The following is a 20,205-nucleotide window of genomic DNA, read 5'->3' on the forward strand; positions in this document are numbered from 1 at the left end:
GTAGATCGGCTATTTTCAAAGCAATTGTGAAATCACCCATTACGACCGCATCAAGGCCCGCCAACTTTTAGTCGACTAACTCAACTCAACTGTAGATGTAGTCGACTAAAGTCTTAGGATATTTAGTCGACTAAAACTAGACTAAGACTAAAACATTCCAGGTGACTAAGTAAAATGGGACTAAAAGTAAATGAAACTGTCTAAAACTAAAATCTAAATTTGCTGTCAAAATCTACAGTGCACGGGACAATGCTGTACGATGAAGTACCACATGACTCGTTCATGTCAAGGACCCCCACATTGACACTAATTAGCCCACGGACCCCCATTAGAAAATATACAGTATGCTCTAGCAGTGATTCTCAACCTGTTTAACGCCCATCTTGACATGCATATTAGTCTACGGACCCCCATCTAATGTCATTTCTATCTCTGGGACCCCCAATTTATATTGTAAAATCAATGTTAATTTAACTCTGAGAGTGTACACATGGAACCAAATGAACCCGTTAGGGTCCATTTGGTTCCATTTGTACACTCTCAAAGTTACAGACCCATAAGGGTCCATTTGGTTCCTAACTATCATTTAAGCTGGGGACCCCCTGGAACTCCCTGAAGGACCCCTGGGGGTCCCCGGACCCCACTTTGGGAACCACTGCTGTAGAACAGTGGTTCCCAAACTTTTTAGCCCGTGACCCAAAAGTGAAAATAGCAGATCTACATGCTATATCACACAACGATCTACATCGTTGTGTGAGCTTGTAGATCAACTAGTTTCCCTATACTTCTTAAAGATGGAGTGCCATGATTTTTTACCACCCTAAAACATGATCATCAGGTATTATTATTATATAAGGAGGCAGACTCTTTTTCAAAAAAGTGTACAGAATTGGTTAAAATGACGTTTTTATGTGGACAGTACACGCCCACCTGGTTTGCCTAGAAGACGAAGGTTACGGTGATGGGTGGTGATCCACCTGAACTGAAGCCGCACCCACAGCTGTTGTTGTATGATAAAGGGGGAGGGGTTAGGGGAGGGGATGATATTGTGATGTCACTATATCAGTTTTCTTTTTCATTGACACGTTTGACTGTCAAGGTTTCAGCCTTCAGGAAGAAACCCTAAATACAAATCATTGCACATAACAACCACACCAAGGGGTCTAATTATAAGCCCATAAAAAACTGGACAAAAATACAAAAACCACGGCACTCATCTTGATTTTGCTTTGATTTCTCCATGAAATTACTTATTTAATTGTTTTTTTTTATGAAAACGTAGCTTTTTTGGGGGAATGTTTTTTGGAAAATGTGTTTGAAATAATAATAATAATAATAATAATAATTCAAAACAAAATGTATACAGGAAACCACACAGGCCCACACGAAGGGTATACCGACCCAGTGGGAAACAGCGCTGCAGAGTGTAGAGAGTGTTAATGTTATGGCAGAGCATCAGCCAACAGCGGATCCCAAGGCTTCAACAGTAACTTCCTCACTGCATTTGAGCACCACCTGCTCTCTGGGTGGGTGGATTGCAATCAGCGCTAGAGGGTACATAGGTGCCTGGTGTGTGAGCCAGGGCTGCCTGTGTTGTTGGAATGATTGTTAAGTGGCAATGGGAAATCAGATAAGGCTGGCGGGGATTAAGTGGAGACGTGCCAATGTGGTTCCGTCGTCCAGCCCATGCATGCAACGCTATTCAATTCCACTCAATAAGAATCGACGCGCTGCCTGCCTTCTGCTTTGTTGGGCCCGCTGTTGGTATGATTCTGGGCCCGCCATGTTGGCCGGGCTACTGGTGCGGGCGACACGATCGAAGGACCCTATACTGCATGGCTCCCTGCTTCATTTATGCACCATCGTGCGATAAGTGCCACGTGCCGAACATATCAATTCAAATGTATACGTTTGGGGTTTCTGAGATTGAGATTTCGCGGTTCAGAACGGAATAAATGACCAGATTCAGAGCGCTGATCAGGCCACTCCACATGCATAGTTACTAGTTAGTAGTTAGTAGTGCCGTATTTCAAAAATATGATGAGTCCACCCGCCTTAAAAGGCAACTTTCACCGCTGGAAGAAAATGCAGTCACTCAATGTTAACACAATCAGTGCAGGGATTTCTTTCAAAATAGAAGCTTGGGGTGCCGGGAAGATATGGCCACTTTTACTCTGTAAGCCACGGTAGCCACTCCACTTCCGTTCCGGACAAAAACCGGGATACATATTTTTGCTTGCTTACCTCGCTAAGATTACGATAAAGTCGCTGATGATCGCTCGCTTCATATTTTGAACGAGAGGCATGTTGAAGTCAGAAATGAAGAGCTTAGTATATCCATCTGGTCAAAACCACGGAGAGCTCCTTAGATTACGCGTGCCGAGCCTTTCTTTGTGAACGGTAAACAGGGAATTGACGACAACACGCATGTGCGAAAGAGCAAGGAGTATGGTGCAGAAGATGAGACCAACTAAAAAATAAAAAATAAATTCAGAATATTTTTCTCTCGCTTGATATCAATGAAAATGCACTCCCGTCGGTTGGATTAGTTATGACGTTCCCACACGTCGTACAGTCTAAATGGGTTAATAGGATTTGTAGTAGATAGCAGTAGCACCATTTGAAAGTTGCACCCTATGGCCAGAAAAATAATGAAGTCTGTGTGTTTGTCTAGGGTTTGACTGGATAGCTGAATTCCTACAATGCCCATAATGCTTTGGTGCACTTCCCCTCCTTGTGGAGAGGGGGGAGGCTGCATGGAGGTGTGACTTTGTAGTCCAGGAAGGAAGTGAGACCACATTTACGGGTTTTTGGTCATGAACATGGCATTATGACTAAAATATATATTTCTTTTTAAAACATATTACACACATAAACCTAAACCATAACCCTAGGAAAGTGTTTCTTGTGTCCTAAATAATCATTAAAATAAACTAAATAATTACCTATAGGCCATATTGTGAGGTCCTTTTTCGTTCAGTTTCGTTCCCGCGTCATGGGCACTACTCATTCAATGCATTTTTGCATAGATAATACCCTTCTGGACTTTGGGTTAAAAGTTCTACTCATAATATCCTGCAGTATTTTGCTTGTAAAATGTGTTAAATTTATTTTGGCAACACAAAATCTTTCTCAAATGTCATAAATACATATACCTAACATCCGTGCCTTAGTTTACTCATATGTGAATCTAGATCATGAAATGTAGCAAATTTGTTAAAAAGAAAACACTTCAATTTAAGTGATTGGCACCAAGCATAATGAAACAGACAAATACTAAATTTAGCCAAAAGCTTATGTTTCATACATAAGAAATGTTACAACCTACTGTGTAATGAACGGCAGAAAATAAAAGCAGCGCACCTTGGCCCAAAATTGCTGAAAATCTATCAAAATGTTACCACGCCCCCCTAAATTGGAATAATGCAAAAAATGGACAAGACTAAAAACAAATGTAATAAAAGGTCAGAATTATTGCAACATATTGTATGAAACATTTATTCATGTAACATTTATTTATGTATCTAGAACACTCTAATATACACATTCCTATTGATACAGATATGAGTATTAAATAATCTCGATCTAATAATCTCGATCTAATAATCTCGATCTAATAATCTCGATCTAATAATCTCGATCTAATAATCTCGATCTAATAATCTCGATCTAATAATCTCGATCTAATAATCTCTCGAGCTAATAATCGATAACATCGATTACATATAGATAACAGTATAGTATAGTATAGTATAGTATAGTATAGTATAGTATAGTATAGTATAGTATAGTATAGTATAGTATAGTATAGTTATGGGACTGTTCTCTTCCTGCCCTCGCATGAAATGCAGACCAGCCTCTCCTCTGTTGCGGAAATATAAGGAACGTTTTACCTACTCACCAATACAAAGGCGGCTTGTGTTATTAGAAAGATTACTTTCCTTTTAGTGGATGCACTCTGAGCCCCCCACCACACGTATAAAATGCACTTTTTGGCCAGAAAGGGATTTTTTTTCACCGGAAGTAAAAATCTTGTCTATGAGATTTTCTCTTGGCAATATCGGTGGAGGTAACAGTGGCCTTTCTGTCCAAAAAGTGCAATTCATACGGGGGGCTCAGAGTGTATCCACTAAGGAAAGTAATCTTTCTAATAACACAAGCCGCCTTTGTATTGGTGAGTTGGTCAAACTTTCTTTATATTTCTGCAACAGAGGAGAGGCTGGTCTGCATTTCATGCAAGGGCAGGAAGACAACAATCCCATAGCCTTAACGCAACGGCTTCAAAGGGCATTAGGGCTATGGACCTGAGCTAAGTATATAGAGATCCGGTTGTCCAGAACTGCTCATTCAAACTATCTACAGTATGTATGCCCATATATAGGTATTGGCATATCAGTATAGTATAGTATAGTATAGTATAGTATAGTATAGTATAGTATAGTATAGTATAGTATAGTATAGTATAGTATAGTATAGTATAGGCATATATGGAGATCCAGTTGTCCAGAACTGCTGATCCAAACGATATGCCTCTCCCTGAAGACAGGGAGGAACTGTGGAAATCTTCCTGTATAGGCCTATCTCACAGCCCGCTTTCCACGCCCACTTCCGGTAGATAGTGGTGTCATTTAACATTAGGCATTTACACTTTTTTTCTCTGGAGAATCTAAGTACATTTCCTAATGTTAAAATGTCAAAGACCGATAATAATATGAAGAAAACACAAAGGTATAACAACTCAAATAAGTAGAATAAACCTTACCTTTACAAAACGGTAGTTTGTGGCTTGTGAAAATACCTCTTTTAACATGGAAGCCTATGGACCGAAAAAAAATAACACCACTAGCTCTAAAAGGGGGCGTAAAAAGGGGGCGTAAAAAGGGGGCGGGGAAATGCTGTGAGATAGGCCTATTGTGACCGATGGTGAGTGACTACCTCGACCCCCTTAAGTTTGCATACCAGGTAGACATTGGGTTTGATGATATTATCATCTACATGCTAAACAAGGCATTCACACACCTTGACACCCTGGGCAACACAGTTAAAATCATGCTTTTTTTTGTTTTACTTCTCAAGTGTCTTCAAAACTATCCAGTCACAACTGCTTGCAGAAGCAGTTCGACGGTGGTCCACCCCACCGTTGATGGGGTGGACCATGGTTTGGTGGCATGGATCTAAGACTATCTCTCGGGCACACTGCAGTATGTGAGACTGCAGGGTTGTGTTCGCAGGTGCTGGTGAACATCACGGGCCCTGTGACATGTGCAACTTCAAAGCCTAAAAGCCAAACAGAAATGTAATCTTTATTCATGTCAACGATAAAAACAATTATTTGTTTGACAATTTGTTTGACAGCCCTTATCTGTTCCTGAGGATAAAAAGAAAAGAAAAAAAAAAGTCTACCCTCACACACCATGGAAGCAGTGTTGATTTTGACAGAGATTTTAGTTTGAGTAATAGTCTTCTGAATATAGTTTTAAATTCGTTTTAGTCTCATTTTAGTCACCTGGAATGTTTTAGTCGACTAAATATCACAAGATTTTAGTCGACTAAATCTACAGTTGATTTAGTCGACTATAAATGTATTTTGGCGGGCCTTGATGGCATCGTAATGTCTAATTTTACACTTGCTGAAAATAGGCAATCTACAAGCTCACAACGCGTCGTGTTTTGAGCTTGTAGATCTGTTATTTTCAGCATGCAACCAAGTGTAAAATGACTTGTGTCATTTATACTGGATCTCTTGTCCACTAGTCCCTTCCAAAAAGTTTAGTCTAGTTTTTATTTGTTGACAAAATTGTCAATATTCAGTCTTAGTTTTAGTCACCATAGCTTAGTTTTCATTTAGTTTCTATGTAGTTTTCGTCAGTGAAAAAAGGTAGTCGACGAACATTTTTCGCCATCGTATTAGTCGATGAAATCAACACTGCATGGAAGGACTAAGTAGTTTAAGGATTTCCAGGGATCTTTCATTCATCAAAGTGCCATAAAAGCATGGCTCTATAAGCCACCCAGAGAAGCTGCATTTCTGGAAAAAACGTAAGGTTTCCAAAGGAGCAGTAAATTGGCTAACGCTAAATCGAGCTTGCTAAAGGTAAAGTCTATTTGATGCTGAGCAACACAGCCACAGCCGACCGGAAAAAATAACCCAGCCGGAAAGGGTTTGGAGAAATGCTGGGCTGAGCTGCAAATACCAATGTCACATCTGCCAAATGAATCCACAGACACAGTGTGTGTGTGTGTGTGTGTGTGTGTGTGTGTGTGTGTGTGTGTGTGCGTGCGATATTGTGCACATACTGTACAGGTGAGTGTGTGTGTGTGTGTGTGTGTGTGTGTGTATACTGTGTCTGTACGTGCATGTTATTTGACATTTTAAAACTCTCCCTACCTCATGCCTCAGTTTTTACATGAGAAGGTTCTTGATATCACTGATTTGGCATTTAGCTAATGGAAAATTGCAGCTGAGTGCACCTTTGTTAATTTGCTCCATTAGGGACACCAAGCCACACATGAAAAAGCCAGTGTTGGACATTATGGTGCCTCGTAATCAGAGCTATCTTTCATGAGATTCAATTTCTGCAGGCGACCAACTGATGACTTTTAAAAAATAATGACTGCTGACTCAAAGCCTAACATGGATGTTCATTAATCTAATGGTATATCAGGCCACCTGTCTTTAATTAAGCGCAGTTATCCCGCCAGTCAATCACACTTGGCAATAAAACCGGCCCACATACCTGTAACTGTAAAGTGGTCGGAAGCCACCACGAATCCATATACCATTCTAATATAGTCTCCTCCGTCACTTATATTTTCACTGTGTGTCTACTTAATCAAAGTAATGTGCATTCCCAGAGTCTGTATCACATCAAATAGATAGATCTTATTTAATGTCAGCTAATTTAATTGTTCAATAATAATCAGTTCACAACAAGCATCACAGAGGCATTCAGAGAGAGAGATATACAAGATCACATTGATTTTATTCATTTGTTTTTAAGTTGGTTCTGGTTTTAGTACTAGAAGGATCATCACACCTGCAGTGTTCAACCTCTTGATTCCAACGGTTCCAACCGAGCCAACCCCCGGGCAAATTAATTATTCCAGCTGTCACAGGGTCAAAGGGTCGCATGGTTCAAGGATGGGAGTAATCTATTATTCTAATAATCCATCACGGCGATCGATAAGCGAGTGCCGCTAGGCCCTGAATACCAAGCTTTCTCCTGTCCATGTTCATCCACTCTCTCTCCGTCTCTCTTGCGTCATCACTTTTCCCTCCCTCCCTCCCTTTTGTTCCTTGTCGCGTTAAGAGAGCGGCATCAGTTTGTTTTTCCCCCTCTCTCTTTTCCTCTTTAATTTCCGCACTGTTCTTAACAAATGTCTCTTTCCTCTCTCTAGCGGCATCTCTCTGCTCCCTTTTCCTCTTGTCTTTTCTTCTGGGAGGTCTCTAGCCTCTCAAGTCGAGGCATCTCACGCAGGGAATTATTCATCAGGTCCAAATGGAGAAGGATATATTTTTAGTTTCTTTTCAGCTGAATTATTCACTGCACTCCTCCGTCCTCCCTTCCCTCACTGGACTAGCAGCAGGACTGCTTAACACGAATTATACCCCGAAGCAAGGAAACCCCGGGTGGAACAAAGCACTCATTAGCAGTATTTCTTCAGGGCATTGCAGTGGATCCCCGCGAAACTTACCAAAAACAATAAAAGTGTGCGATAACAACAAGAAGAAGAATGATAATGAAACAACTTTAGTAATACAGTACAGTTAGTATCGGGACATCTCTAGGTGTAATCAATAACTTTCAACTCCTACATCGAACCCAGATCACCAGCCTGAGCAGCAGCATTTTTTTTTTTTTTTTAACTCTTGAGCTATTATGGAGCTATAATCCATTTAGGTTATGTGCAATAATTCTTGCCAACAACCAGTACTGGTCCTACTCCTATACCACGACCATCATATCATCTAAATGTCTCAATAGAAGAGCAGGGAGACCAACAACAACAACCACTGCCAACATGTTTCGACCAACAAGGTCTTCATCAGGGCTGCGCTGATGAAGACCTTGTTGGTCGAAACATGTTGGCAGTTGCCTTTTTAATTTAATAAAGGCGTTCCTCATTTTTTTAATTTGAGTGCCCTGATCCTCTCTTTGTATCTAACAACCACAGATGTTTAGTTATATTGAAATTAGCCTACAGTATACTGTACTATATGCGATACAGATACGTTAAAATAACATTTTACTTTAAAAAAGGTTATGGATCGCAATGAACTTTAATTATGAGTCCCCCACTTACAGGTGGTACAGGGCGCTATATAGCTGTTCACGATCTCCAAGGCTATTAATCCATTTAGACCTGAGGACGATTCTACAAATGCCTTCTAAAATCCTGACCGTTTTCTGAAAAACCTCATGTTCCTATGTCAGTCGTTCTCAAACATCTTCATGTCAAGCACACCCAATAATATATAGGTATTTGGCCGCCGACCCCAATCTGAAAATATGTTGTTCCAGGGACCCCCCATTTCAAAGATTTGTGCCACATTTTCACAATCTTTCAAAAAATAGCAGATCTACGAGCTCGTAGCGCGGAGCTCGTATATCTGCTATTTTTCAATAGCTAAAGTATAACATAATGCTTACAAACACCAAAAGGGGGTTCCCGCCCTGAATGGCTTAATCCATTGCTATTGATAGTGGTGAAATAGAGTGATGCTGTGTAGGACTGACTCTGGCTAAGAGTGATGCTGTGTAGGACTGACTCTGGCTAAGAGTGATGCTGTATAGGACTGACTCTGGCTAAGAGTGATGCTGTATAGGACTGACTCTGGCTAAGAGTGATGCTGTATAGGACTGACTCTGGCTAAGAGTGATGCTGTATAGGACTGAATCTGGCTAAGAGTGATGCTGTATAGGACTGAATCTGGCTAAGAGTGATGCTGTATAGGACTGACTCTGGCTAAGAGAGATGCTGTATAGGACTGACTCTGGCTAAGAGTGCTGCTGTATAGGACTGACTCTGGCTAAGAGTGATGCTGTGTAGGACTGACTCTGGCTAAGAGTGATGCTGTATAGGACTGACTCTGGCTAAGAGTGATGCTGTATAGGACTGACTCTGGCTAAGAGTGATGCTGTATAGGACTGACTCTGGCTAAGAGTGATGCTGTATAGGACTGACTCTGGCTAAGAGTGATGCTGTATAGGACTGACTCTGGCTAAGAGTGATGCTGTATAGGACTGACTCTGGCTAAGAGTGATGCTGTATAGGACTGACTCTGGCTAAGAGTGATGCTGTATAGGACTGACTCTGGCTAAGAGTGATGCTGTATAGGACTGACTCTGGCTAAGAGTGATGCTGTATAGGACTGACTCTGGCTAAGAGTGATGCTGTGTAGGACTGACTCTGGCTAAGAGTGATGCTGTATAGGACTGACTCTGGCTAAGAGTGATGCTGTATAGGACTGACTCTGGCTAAGAGTGATGCTGTATAGGACTGACTCTGGCTAAGAGTGATGCTGTATAGGACTGACTCTGGCTAAGAGTGATGCTGTATAGGACTGACTCTGGCTAAGAGTGATGCTGTATAGGACTGACTCTGGCTAAGAGTGATGCTGTATAGGACTGCGGTTGTTTCAGGCAGTGAGTTTCCGGCAGGGAAATACTAATCACATGAGCTTCTGGAGAGGCATGATGAATCCATCAACACAATGTGGCACTTATAAATTATACAACAGCAGCTTGTACACACAATAAATGGTCTAATAGGTGTATATAGGCCACAGAACAGTGTTGTTTGTGACAGCAAATTTAGATTTTAGTTTTAGTTCATAGTCTCCTGAATGTTTTTTCATTTAGTTTTAGTCACATTTTAGTCACCCGGAATGTTTTGGTTTTTGTCTAGTTTTAGACGACTAAATGTCGTGGGATTTTGGTCTACTAAATCTACAGTTGATTTAGTCGACTAAAATGTATTTTGGCGGGCCTTGATGCCGTCGAAAGGCCTAAGTTTACACTTTTTTCACTATTTTCAGCATGCAACCAAGTGTAAAATGACTTCTACTGGATCTCTTGTCCACTAGTCCCTTCCTAACATTTTAGTCTATAGTTTTTATTTGTTGACAAAATTGTCAGTATATTTAGTCTTGGTTTTAGTCATCATTGGTTAGTTTTCATTTAGTTTCCATTAAGTTTTCGTCAGTGAAAAAAGGTAGTCGACGAACATTCTTCGTCTTAGCTGTAGTCGACGAAATCAACACTGCCACAGAACACACATTTGGCACAGTTAATTCAATAGAATTAGGCTCCAGGTCCTAATTTAGTTTCACTTTCAATAGCAATACGAGTTAGGGAATCATTTATACAAATGTTTTTGGCACATCCACACCAACCTTATGTCTAACCAATGACTAGTCTAAACTAAGTATGCACCCCTTGGAAACGTGCCTATACCGATGGCATTATTGGTAATTTTTTACTTCAAAAAATAATTATAATAATTTTAATTAATTGATGCATCATGCAAATACAATGGCTTCTATTTTAGCATTCCGTTCCATATCCAGGAAGGGAAAGGCTGTAGGTTGTTTTTAAGAGCCAATTGGAATCCTCACCTGCGATGAAAAGTGAGACGGAAATGGTGCAATCTTATAATGAGCATCAGAGAGGACCAATTATATTAAAGATATGGTTGAAAGATATGGTGAAGTGTTCCTTTAAACATTTTTGAACACGTGTACAATACAGTGCAATTCAACACAAAACTTCTATTATAAAATAGAATAAACATTTATTTCCTTTTTAGACCGAATAATAAGAGTACGGGAAGCAGTTTAATCCAACCCAAGGGTGTTAAGGATTATACGGTACCCAAGAACCCAATACCCAATACTAGGGGTGCACGATTATGAAATTATGACCGATCTCCGATTATTTGCAGGGTCATATTTGCCGATACCGATTCTGACCGATTCCGATATTATACAGAGGACCACAATGGAAACAAGCCTAGAGGCCCTATAGGGGCTTGGCCCAAAGCCTGTTAATAAAGTATTTAAGCAATCAATAAATAGCATATACTGTACTCTTTTCCAAGTATCTTGTTTTCACAACTGAATGACTACTGAATGAGATGAGTACACCAATTAAATGTAGAATTTCTTTTCATTTTTATTATTATTTTTTTGCTGGTGAAATTAAATAATAAAAATAAATAAATAATAAAATAAATAAATACAAATAAATAAAAATAAATAATCGGTATTATTTTGAGACCGTTCCGATACCGATATGGCATTTTTATGGCCGATACGGCCTATTCCGATTATATGCTACCGATTAATGGTGCATCCCTATTCCCCATACCCACTACCCAAGAACATACATGTAGGCTATATTCAAATGATTCAAGTGCATTGGACTCCCCCAACCCTCACGAGTTCTAAATGGTAAAACAGCATGATAATGTATTACATAAACCAGATGACTCATTAAATGTTTAACCCATTTAGACCTGCACCAGATTCTACAAATGTCTTCTAAATCATGACAGTTTTCAAAAAAACAAACAAAAAAACCTGTTTCTGTGTCAGTGGTTCTCAAACTATTTCAAGTCACGGAGCCCCAAGATTGTATGTAATCGGCCGCCGACCCCCATCTGCAAATATGTTGTTCCAGGGGACCCCAACAGAAGCAAAGATATGAGTTAAAAAAAAACATTCGATGTGAAAGAATATATATTCAAAGATTTGCGCCACATTTTCACGATCTACAAGCTCATTGCGCGGCACCCTGTGATGAGCTTGTAGATCTGCTATTTTTCAACAGCTAAAGTAAAAAAAAAGAATGCAGGTTAAAGTGGTCCAAAGCTCTAAAGGAGACACAGGCGCGGTTCCTCGGGTCTAAATGGGTTAAAATGCTGCATGCTGGGAATTGTATTTTTCCATAGACTCACTGTTGTCGCTGTTCTCGTCCTTGGTGCCGTCGACGGTTCCATCGGGCTGCATTTGCAGGTAGAATCCCTGCTCGCTGAACAGTCGTGTCACGATGCCTTTCAGCTGCGGCTCTGAAGTGCCACACACACACACACACACACACACACACAAACGCGCGCACACACACAAATGCGCACACACACACGAGCGCGCGCACACACACACACACACACACACACAAACACACACAAACACACACCATCGGCCAAGCCGCAGCCCCACCAAGAATATGTAAGATACAGAATCCTTGTGATCATGACACAAAGTATTACTGCAGGGATGTGTGGCACTGTGGGGTGTTTATCTGAGTGTTTGTTGACACCCCCCCGACACCCCCCCCGGTCAGCCCACTGTCGGATTATAGAGGACGGGGTGGCCTTTGTGACATGACAGCAAATCAATGAGAATACTGTTATGCTTTGTGCCAAAACGTCCAACCTGTATCTCCTTCTGAAAAAGCAAGAGTTCATAGCATTTCCTTATTCCTCTCTTTCCTTTGAACGTGTCCTCTTTTGAGCTAAATGTCATGTAGTATTTTATTACCAATGCACTGCAGATGCATTCGTACAATTAACCCCTCCGAGTTATGGAGGTCCTTGACATTAAAAACAAGTTTGAGAACCACCATGGTATGGAATTATCGCCCTTCGTCGTTGCCGAGGTTGGTTATACCGAGGGCAACGACGACGAATGTGAAAATGTAATTTTATCAGTGCAGCAACTGTGGTTATAGCCAGCCAATCTCTCCTTTTATCACTCTCCTCTCACATGGCAAAATAAAGGCCAAATGTTTATCATTGATTATCAAACCCTTCTAACAAATAGAATCGTGTTTTCGCATGCTACTAAATGTTTATAGAGGGTTTGGCATGACACCAACCCCATATGACTTCCAGTTCAAATCAACGATTATTTCAACATTTTGCCTCGATTACGATTAATGAAAGATTCCGAATAAATATATCGCGAAAAAAGCAGACCTTCAGTATAAGCTTACAGTGCATCGCGAAGCATTGTTGATTACGTACTAGTCAATTACACTATAGCCGATTATAAATAATCTATTTGATTTTTTTGGTGTCTATTCGTTGATATTTAAGAAGAATATTTGATATTTAATTTAAATCAAATATTAGTTTCAACATATTTTCAGTTAATTGCCCAGCCCTACAGTAGGCCTTAAGTGATATCTATTGATATATCGTGTTTGCTCTGGCTCAAAACTTTCCTACCTAATATTGAATGTTTTATTCATGTATGATAAACCTGAGGCTGTTATAAACAACATATTATCACCAACTGTTCATCATGCAATGCTTTGACCTAGAGAGAGCTGTCCCAAAGTCTTTTGAACAACATTGAGCTATAGGCCCATTGACATCTGGCAGCTGGCCAAGACGCCGCTGGGTTTTTGGCTTGACGCAGTTAGGGCAGCAGGCGGAGGCAACCACATTAGCCGGGGGCAATGAACACCTCATAGGCAAAAGTAAGGGAATTAAGGGGAGAAATTGACATTACATTTTACTATATTTATCTGTGGCAATTGGCATGAGGCAATTGGTGAAGAACAACGCAACCGTTTTTCTACGTGCAATGATCTTTCTCAGATAAAGGAGGCTTCTCTATTATATGTGACAGGACAGTGACCAGAGTGTGATTCGATTAGATCAGAAGTGTGCTTTGGACGTGATCTTATACAAGAAAGAAGGCACTGCGGTGCAAACGACAGCGATAATGAGCGGGCGGCGGCGGCGGCGGCATCACGTTGTGTTGAAGAACTCACGCTGAAGAGATAGAAAGTGGGAAGGTGAAACTGCTTTAATGCCGTGACTACTTTGTTAACGTTCACGGGGGGAACGATGCAAGTGCACAGTTGGAAACTATACAGCTGTCTTTTTCACGTTGTGGCTCTGCAGGAGATGCAGGGCCCTGCAGCAGGGCCCCATAGAAAAGGGTGTGTGCGTGTGCGTGTGTGCGCGCGCGCGTGCGTGTGTGTGTGTGTGTGTGTGTGTAGTGTACGTGTACTTGTGTGTGTGGTTGTCTGGAGCGAAAGTCTAAAACTGCCAAGACATTGCCAAATGTCTTGTGCACACTCACTGCCATGCAGTATAGGCCAGGGAAATACCTCCACACATTACATTTTTACGGTTGATATGTTTAGACGTATTTAGCGTTATTTGAATTTTGAATTGAATGTCTCAGCGGATCAGGCATCATACATCATAGATATTATGTCATCATAGGCGATTGATGTCATGGACTGGACTATGTCTATATGAAGTCTAATTTAAGCCCTAACCACACCAAAGGGTCAAGACGGTTTTCCCTGCAGTGTGATATGTCTTGTTGCACGTTGGTTGACGCATGGAATTCAATGGCCCAAACCACACCAAAGGGTCGAGACAGTTTTAGCGTTAACTCCTTGCAACCGTTTGGACCCCAAGGAGTTGCATGGTGATCCTTTGGGCTTGAGATCCTGATGGATCCACGCCATTATTATTAGACCACGTCTGGTTACAAGCTGTGTGTTTTTAAAACATTTCTCTTCCGAAAGGAACTCTGAAATCTAAATACAGGATATGTTTATTTTATTTATTTTCTTATTTTCATACAGTCTGTATTTACATACATGCAGCATCTTGGCCTCAATTCCAAAACTCCCTGAAATCAACAAAACACATCATGCATGTCTCAATCATGGTAACACTGGCAACAGTTCTCAGGCCTCATTCACACTATTGAGACAGCTGTCTTGTCCGTGTCTTGTGTCTTGTCCGTGTTTAATGGCCGCCCCAATGCATTTCCAATGCAAGTCACATGGTTTGACCAAACATTCTTGTTTGATGGCTGTGTTCTGCCCCCCCCCCCCCCCCCCCCCCATCAAACAAAAACGTTTGGTCAAACCTGGTGACTTCCATTGGAAATGCATTGGGGCGGCCATTAAAACACGGACAAGACACAAGACGGGTGTTTTTTAGGTGTGATTGAGGCCTCAGGCTCACTAACGATAAAACACTAACAACAGCGAGCATTACATAAATGATGAACATCATTTATCTTTGAAGGTTGATCGATTCCTCACATACAGTAGTCTAAATCAGTATTCGATTCCATTAATATGTAGTACATAATTAATCAGATACTTCAATATAATGTTTTTTCCCCCTTTGCAGGGCTGCACTAATAATTACAACATTAAATAAAATAAAAAACCAATCACTGCGTCCTCTCCTCTGTCTAGCATTATGTTCTCCTGCCACTCTTCTTTCCCCAACAACCTGTCTTCCAAGGATCCATGTTTCCAAACAAAATCACTCCGAAGCTCGTCTGTATGGTAACGAGACTACATAGGACACCTGGGTATATAGGCTTTCAGCTGAAATTGCACACAGCTGTGTGATTACTAATTTATTGTATTGTAATTGTTCTGCTAAAGATTATTGTCTATATAATATTTCGATATGGTTACTGCAGAAATGCACAAAACTTGCCAACATTCTGCCAATGTTTTTACAGGTGATGGGGGTGTGGTTGTGAATGAAAAAAAATAAAAAGAGTTCTGGATTTAGGAAAATGTGGTCATTGAATGCATTTTGTGTGAAAGCAATGTCAAATGATTCACAGTTTGGTGGTCCTTCCTCAACTTTATTTAAATTTTCAAGTTGGCAAGGATGTGAAAACGGGCCTGAATTCTGACCTCCAAATTCAGAGCAAAGGTTGGAGGTCAGTTCCAGTATATTCAGTTCCTCACATGCAACCACTATAATACAAATCTCAAAGCATGATCAAAAACCGAGTAAAAAAGAACGAATCAAATGTATGCCTAGGCCTACATGCTTTAGCCATGACCTTGTAAAGGAAAACTACAGATTTTCAACCTAAATCCCATTGTAATTGATGTTAGGAGATGAATAGTTCATCATCACATGGCATGTGCACCCGATGGCGTGATGTTGCGCAGTGACGTAGAGGGGGCGGCGGGGCTCCAGCCCCCCATGAGGAATTAGACCTGAATATACAGGGGACCGCGTTGCCTGTCCCCTTGTACACATGCAGATCAGGCATTCAAATGCTAATCTGGTGGCTTGTTTTCACCTGCCAGGCGGGGTATACATACAGTACTGTACTCTGCTTAGGCTACTTGTTAACAACGGAACCACCACCAGAAAGAACACCCTGGCCGGCACCAGCGATGCCAGCCTGCCGTTGAAACCTGCCGCCGACCCAGCGACAGAACACAGAACCTGCCGAGGCCGGACAGAACTAGTGTCTGTCTACATTCACTGCACCGCAATTCATGCCCTGGATTTAGTTACGCAGGATGTTGTCCACAACATCAAAGAGTGTCAGGATTTCATGGTAGTTGTTCGTGACATAATAACACTGATCAGAAATTCACCAAAGCGACTATAGCCTGGTTTAAGGAGTACCAGATGACTCATTTAAACATGCTCTTCTCTTCTGTTTATAATCTAAACACTGTGAGACACGTTTAAAAAGTGTTACAAATAAGTGTTTAGAACCTAAACGCTTGGGTTTAGTGTGAAATGAAAAAAATAATAATAATCCCCCGCTGGAGGGGGGTAGCGGGGGGGGGGGGGGGGGGGGTTATAAAAACATTTAGTCTCTGATGTTGCGTCGCTTTTGAAGTAATATTTTTGCCACACTATATTTTCTCGTCATTCCTCACATCAGAAGAAAGGGATTTAGGTTGAAAACAGCCAACGTTTTCCGTTTTAAGGCTTCATCTTGAGATGATCAGTCGCCGAGACGCTGACGGGTCAAATTTGGTATAGTCTCGAGAGCAGAGCAAGGCGTCCCACGCCAGCTGCTTATTACCTCATCTATGCACCGTCGCGCGACGACAACATCGTCGCACGTCAAAAAAAAACGCACACCTACCAGCCGGCTGACCACACGACGTCGCGGCTATTTTCGTGCGTTCGAAAGAAAGTATGAATCGGGGATTTAGCCTGAGGAGTGACCTCCCATCAGAACGGGTTCATGTCTGCTCAGCTGTACATCATCCAGATCATCAATCCACAACTCACTCTACCCCTGCAGGGGAGGGGGGGGGACCATCAATCCATGATGACAGACCCTCCGACATTCATCACAGGCAAGAGAGAGGGAGAACCGACGTGTTTGTGTGTTCTTGGAAGTGTGCATGTTTTGTGCATGTGTGAAGGCGGCCAGTGTGTGTGTGTGTGTGTGTGTGTATGTGTGTGTGGGGAGTGCCCACCTCAATAAATCACATGTGATAACTGCACTTCTATAAATAAAGGCCTCAATATGGGCTGAGCGATTGCTGACAGCCCATCCGTTCCAATCGCTTGGCATGGGGTGATTGTATGTGCGTGCGTGCGTGCATGCATGGGTTGTGCATGGTCACTACACATGTGTGCACACACAGACTATAAACTATGCAAAGTATAGGCCTACAATGCCAGTCCATACCACCTGTCTTTGAGATTGGAAATGCCTACCCTTGGTGCCAATGTGTCATCTTCCTGTGTTGTACAGTGTGACAACAGACATGAGCCATTACAATGTGTACAACTTTGACTTTATATACCAACAAGAAACATATATATACAGCACACATTGAGATATGTCGACAATGATGGCAGTATATGATGAAATGGCGAATGAACACCTCTACGGATATAACAGCCGACATGTTTGACAAGACGGGGGGGGGGGGAAACACACCATTTCGATGTACACCAACATAGGGAGTTCAACCACACACAGGGTAGCAATTAAAATGGATTACAAACACAATAGATCACACTTATAAAAGCCGCTTTACACTCGCGAGGCGAGCGTTTGTCGACGGCGTCAGCCCGACAAAAATTCCAACTTTTTTCCCGTTTTGAGAATTCCGTTGTTTTTGTCAGTCGACGGCATCGACAGACACTCGTCTTACGGGTATAAGACAGCGCAAAAGAGCGAAGAGAGAATAAAGAACTGACAACCCCAACGCTGATTAACACACGGAAATGAGGTCAACGAAACGGAAACAAAAAGAAGAGGCAGAGAGTCAAATACAGAAAAAGGGAAGAGAGGAGAGAGCGACGACGGAGACAGAGCATCGGCTAAAGTAGAAACAGGTATGATTCTTTTCTATCTTTTCTTTATTTTTTTTACCGAAAAAAGCCACACAGTATATAAGGAGACAAAATTAAACCAAAGGAAGAAATCAAGCAGGGAGAGGTTCATCGGCTGTCAGACCCTCCCTCCCTCCCTCCTCTCCCCGCCTACCCCCTCCCTGGCGAATCACAGTGTTGATTTTGTCGAATGTTCGTTGACCACCTTTTTTTCCACTGGCGAAAACTAAATGGAAACTAAATGAAAACTAAACCATGATGACTGAAGCTAAGACGAAACATATTGACAATTTCGTCAACAAATAAAAACTAGGCTAAAATGTTAGGAAGGGACTAGTGGAACAGAGATCCAGTATAAGTCATTTTACACTGGTGAAGATCTACAGGCTCACAACGCGTCGCAGCGCGACGCGTTGTGAGCTTGTACATTTTCAGTGTAAAAATCTTCATTCAAATCTTGATGGCGTCATTACGACGCCATCAAGGCCCATCTACAGTCGACTAAATCAACTGTAGATTTAGTCGACTAAACTCGTATGATATTTAGTCGACTAAAACTAGACTAACACTAACACATTCCGGGGGGGGTGACTGAAACTAAAATGAGACTCTAAAAACTATTCAAGAGACTCTATAATATGACTATAAAACTAAAACCAAAATCAACACTGGCGAAGGGGAGTCAACATGGGCGCATGATGGGGTGGAGAGAGAGACGAGAAGAGGGAAAAAAACACAGCACACACACAGATGGGGAGGCTGAGCTACTGACCTAGCCTGCCGCCCTTACGAGACACCTGTGGAGGTTTCGAGGTTGGGGCATCTTATGACGGGGGGGATGGGGGGGGGGGGGGGGGGATAGAAGGAAAAACAACAAGCTTTTAAACAGGCAGAATAAGTCATAATTCTCCATACTGTATCTGCTATTTATATGCAAATATATTTATGGCAAATCATAGATATGTTCTGTAAAAGGGGGATGGTGAATTATTATAAAGAGGGGACACAGATTGTGTGACCGACTGACTGCCGGTCAGCAACAGTCTTGCTATGGGAAGGGATTAACCTGTCTGTATGCAAATCTGTCTATATAGCAGCCTCTACGGCTTATAAATCTGACTTTAGACTTTGTCATACAACGGTGCAACTTACTGAAAATAACTGATATTCAGACAGACACACACGATCAAAACCCCACAATGCATTGTGTTACCTTTTCTTTGGGGAGGGGGGGGGGGTGCACTAGTCGTACGAACCAAGCATAAATCAGGCTTTAGTTTAGTGTCTTGTCTGTTTGCCAGACTGTCTGGTTTTAAAGTCTTTGGTTAAAGGAATCCGTTTTTTGTGTCTGTCTGTCATTATGTTGAGCCCTGCCTGTCAGTGTATTCTCTTGTGCATGTCTGTCTTTAATAGGGGATGAGTGCAAGTGAACCTGCCTGTCTTTCATCACATGACAGAAGAACTATCTGGAGAGGGGAGAGGAGAGGAGGGGACGGGGGGTGTGATTTGCACCGCTCTCCTGTTATCTGTGCACCAGGAGAGAAGAGAAAAAGGGGGGAACAGATATACTCTCGATTCGTAGCCAGGCTATAGCTCCTAGCTCCCATTCCTTCACTGCAGTAAAGCCCCCCTGCTCTGCAATAAACATTTACCATTAAAACATTTCATCTCAGAAAAGAGCCTTCCTTGGTGCACTGCGGTGCAACTTAATCTCTTCTAGTGTACCCCCCCATTCTGCTTTACTGTATAATTAGCAGTTAAAAAGCAGCCATAATTGAATCTATTCAATTTGGCATGGGGGAGATTAAATATTAATAATAATAATAAGTGTGCAGACAATTTGGCTGAAATGTGAATATGTTTGTTGGGAGGGGGGGGTGGGATATCTCACTCTCAGTCTTGGATTTGGTTGATGACATAACGGTGTTCCGAGTTGTAGCCTATATAATATATTGTGATCACAGCAGTATCACATAAGACACACTAACAGACACAATAATATTGTGTGTATAGGCGACATTCAGGCTGCTCCAGATTACATGGAGATGTTAAAGTGTGAGGCTGCAGGCTATATGGAACAGGTGGATTTTTTTCGCA

General features: G+C 41.7%; 1 protein-coding gene across 2 annotated transcripts in view; it reads right to left on the reverse strand.

The window, feature by feature from the left end:
* fgf12a (fibroblast growth factor 12a) overlaps positions 1–20,205 on the reverse strand; it is a gene marked incomplete at both ends in the record, with an annotated part of 63,774 nt that overhangs the window by 30,192 nt on the left and 13,377 nt on the right. The window contains 2 exons of one of the 2 annotated variants that reach the window (XM_079530179.1): positions 11,959–12,069; positions 18,881–18,926. In XM_079530179.1, coding sequence (XP_079386305.1) covers positions 11,959–12,010 — 52 coding nt within the window. Of the gene's footprint in view, positions 1–11,958; positions 12,070–18,880; positions 18,927–20,205 lie in introns of those variants that run through there. The other variant, XM_079530178.1, reaches the window with a different exon arrangement.

The sequence above is a fragment of the Electrona antarctica genome, assembly GCF_951216825.1.
Source record: "Electrona antarctica genome assembly, chromosome: 19".
In the NCBI taxonomy this organism is placed as follows: Eukaryota; Metazoa; Chordata; class Actinopteri; order Myctophiformes; family Myctophidae; genus Electrona; species Electrona antarctica.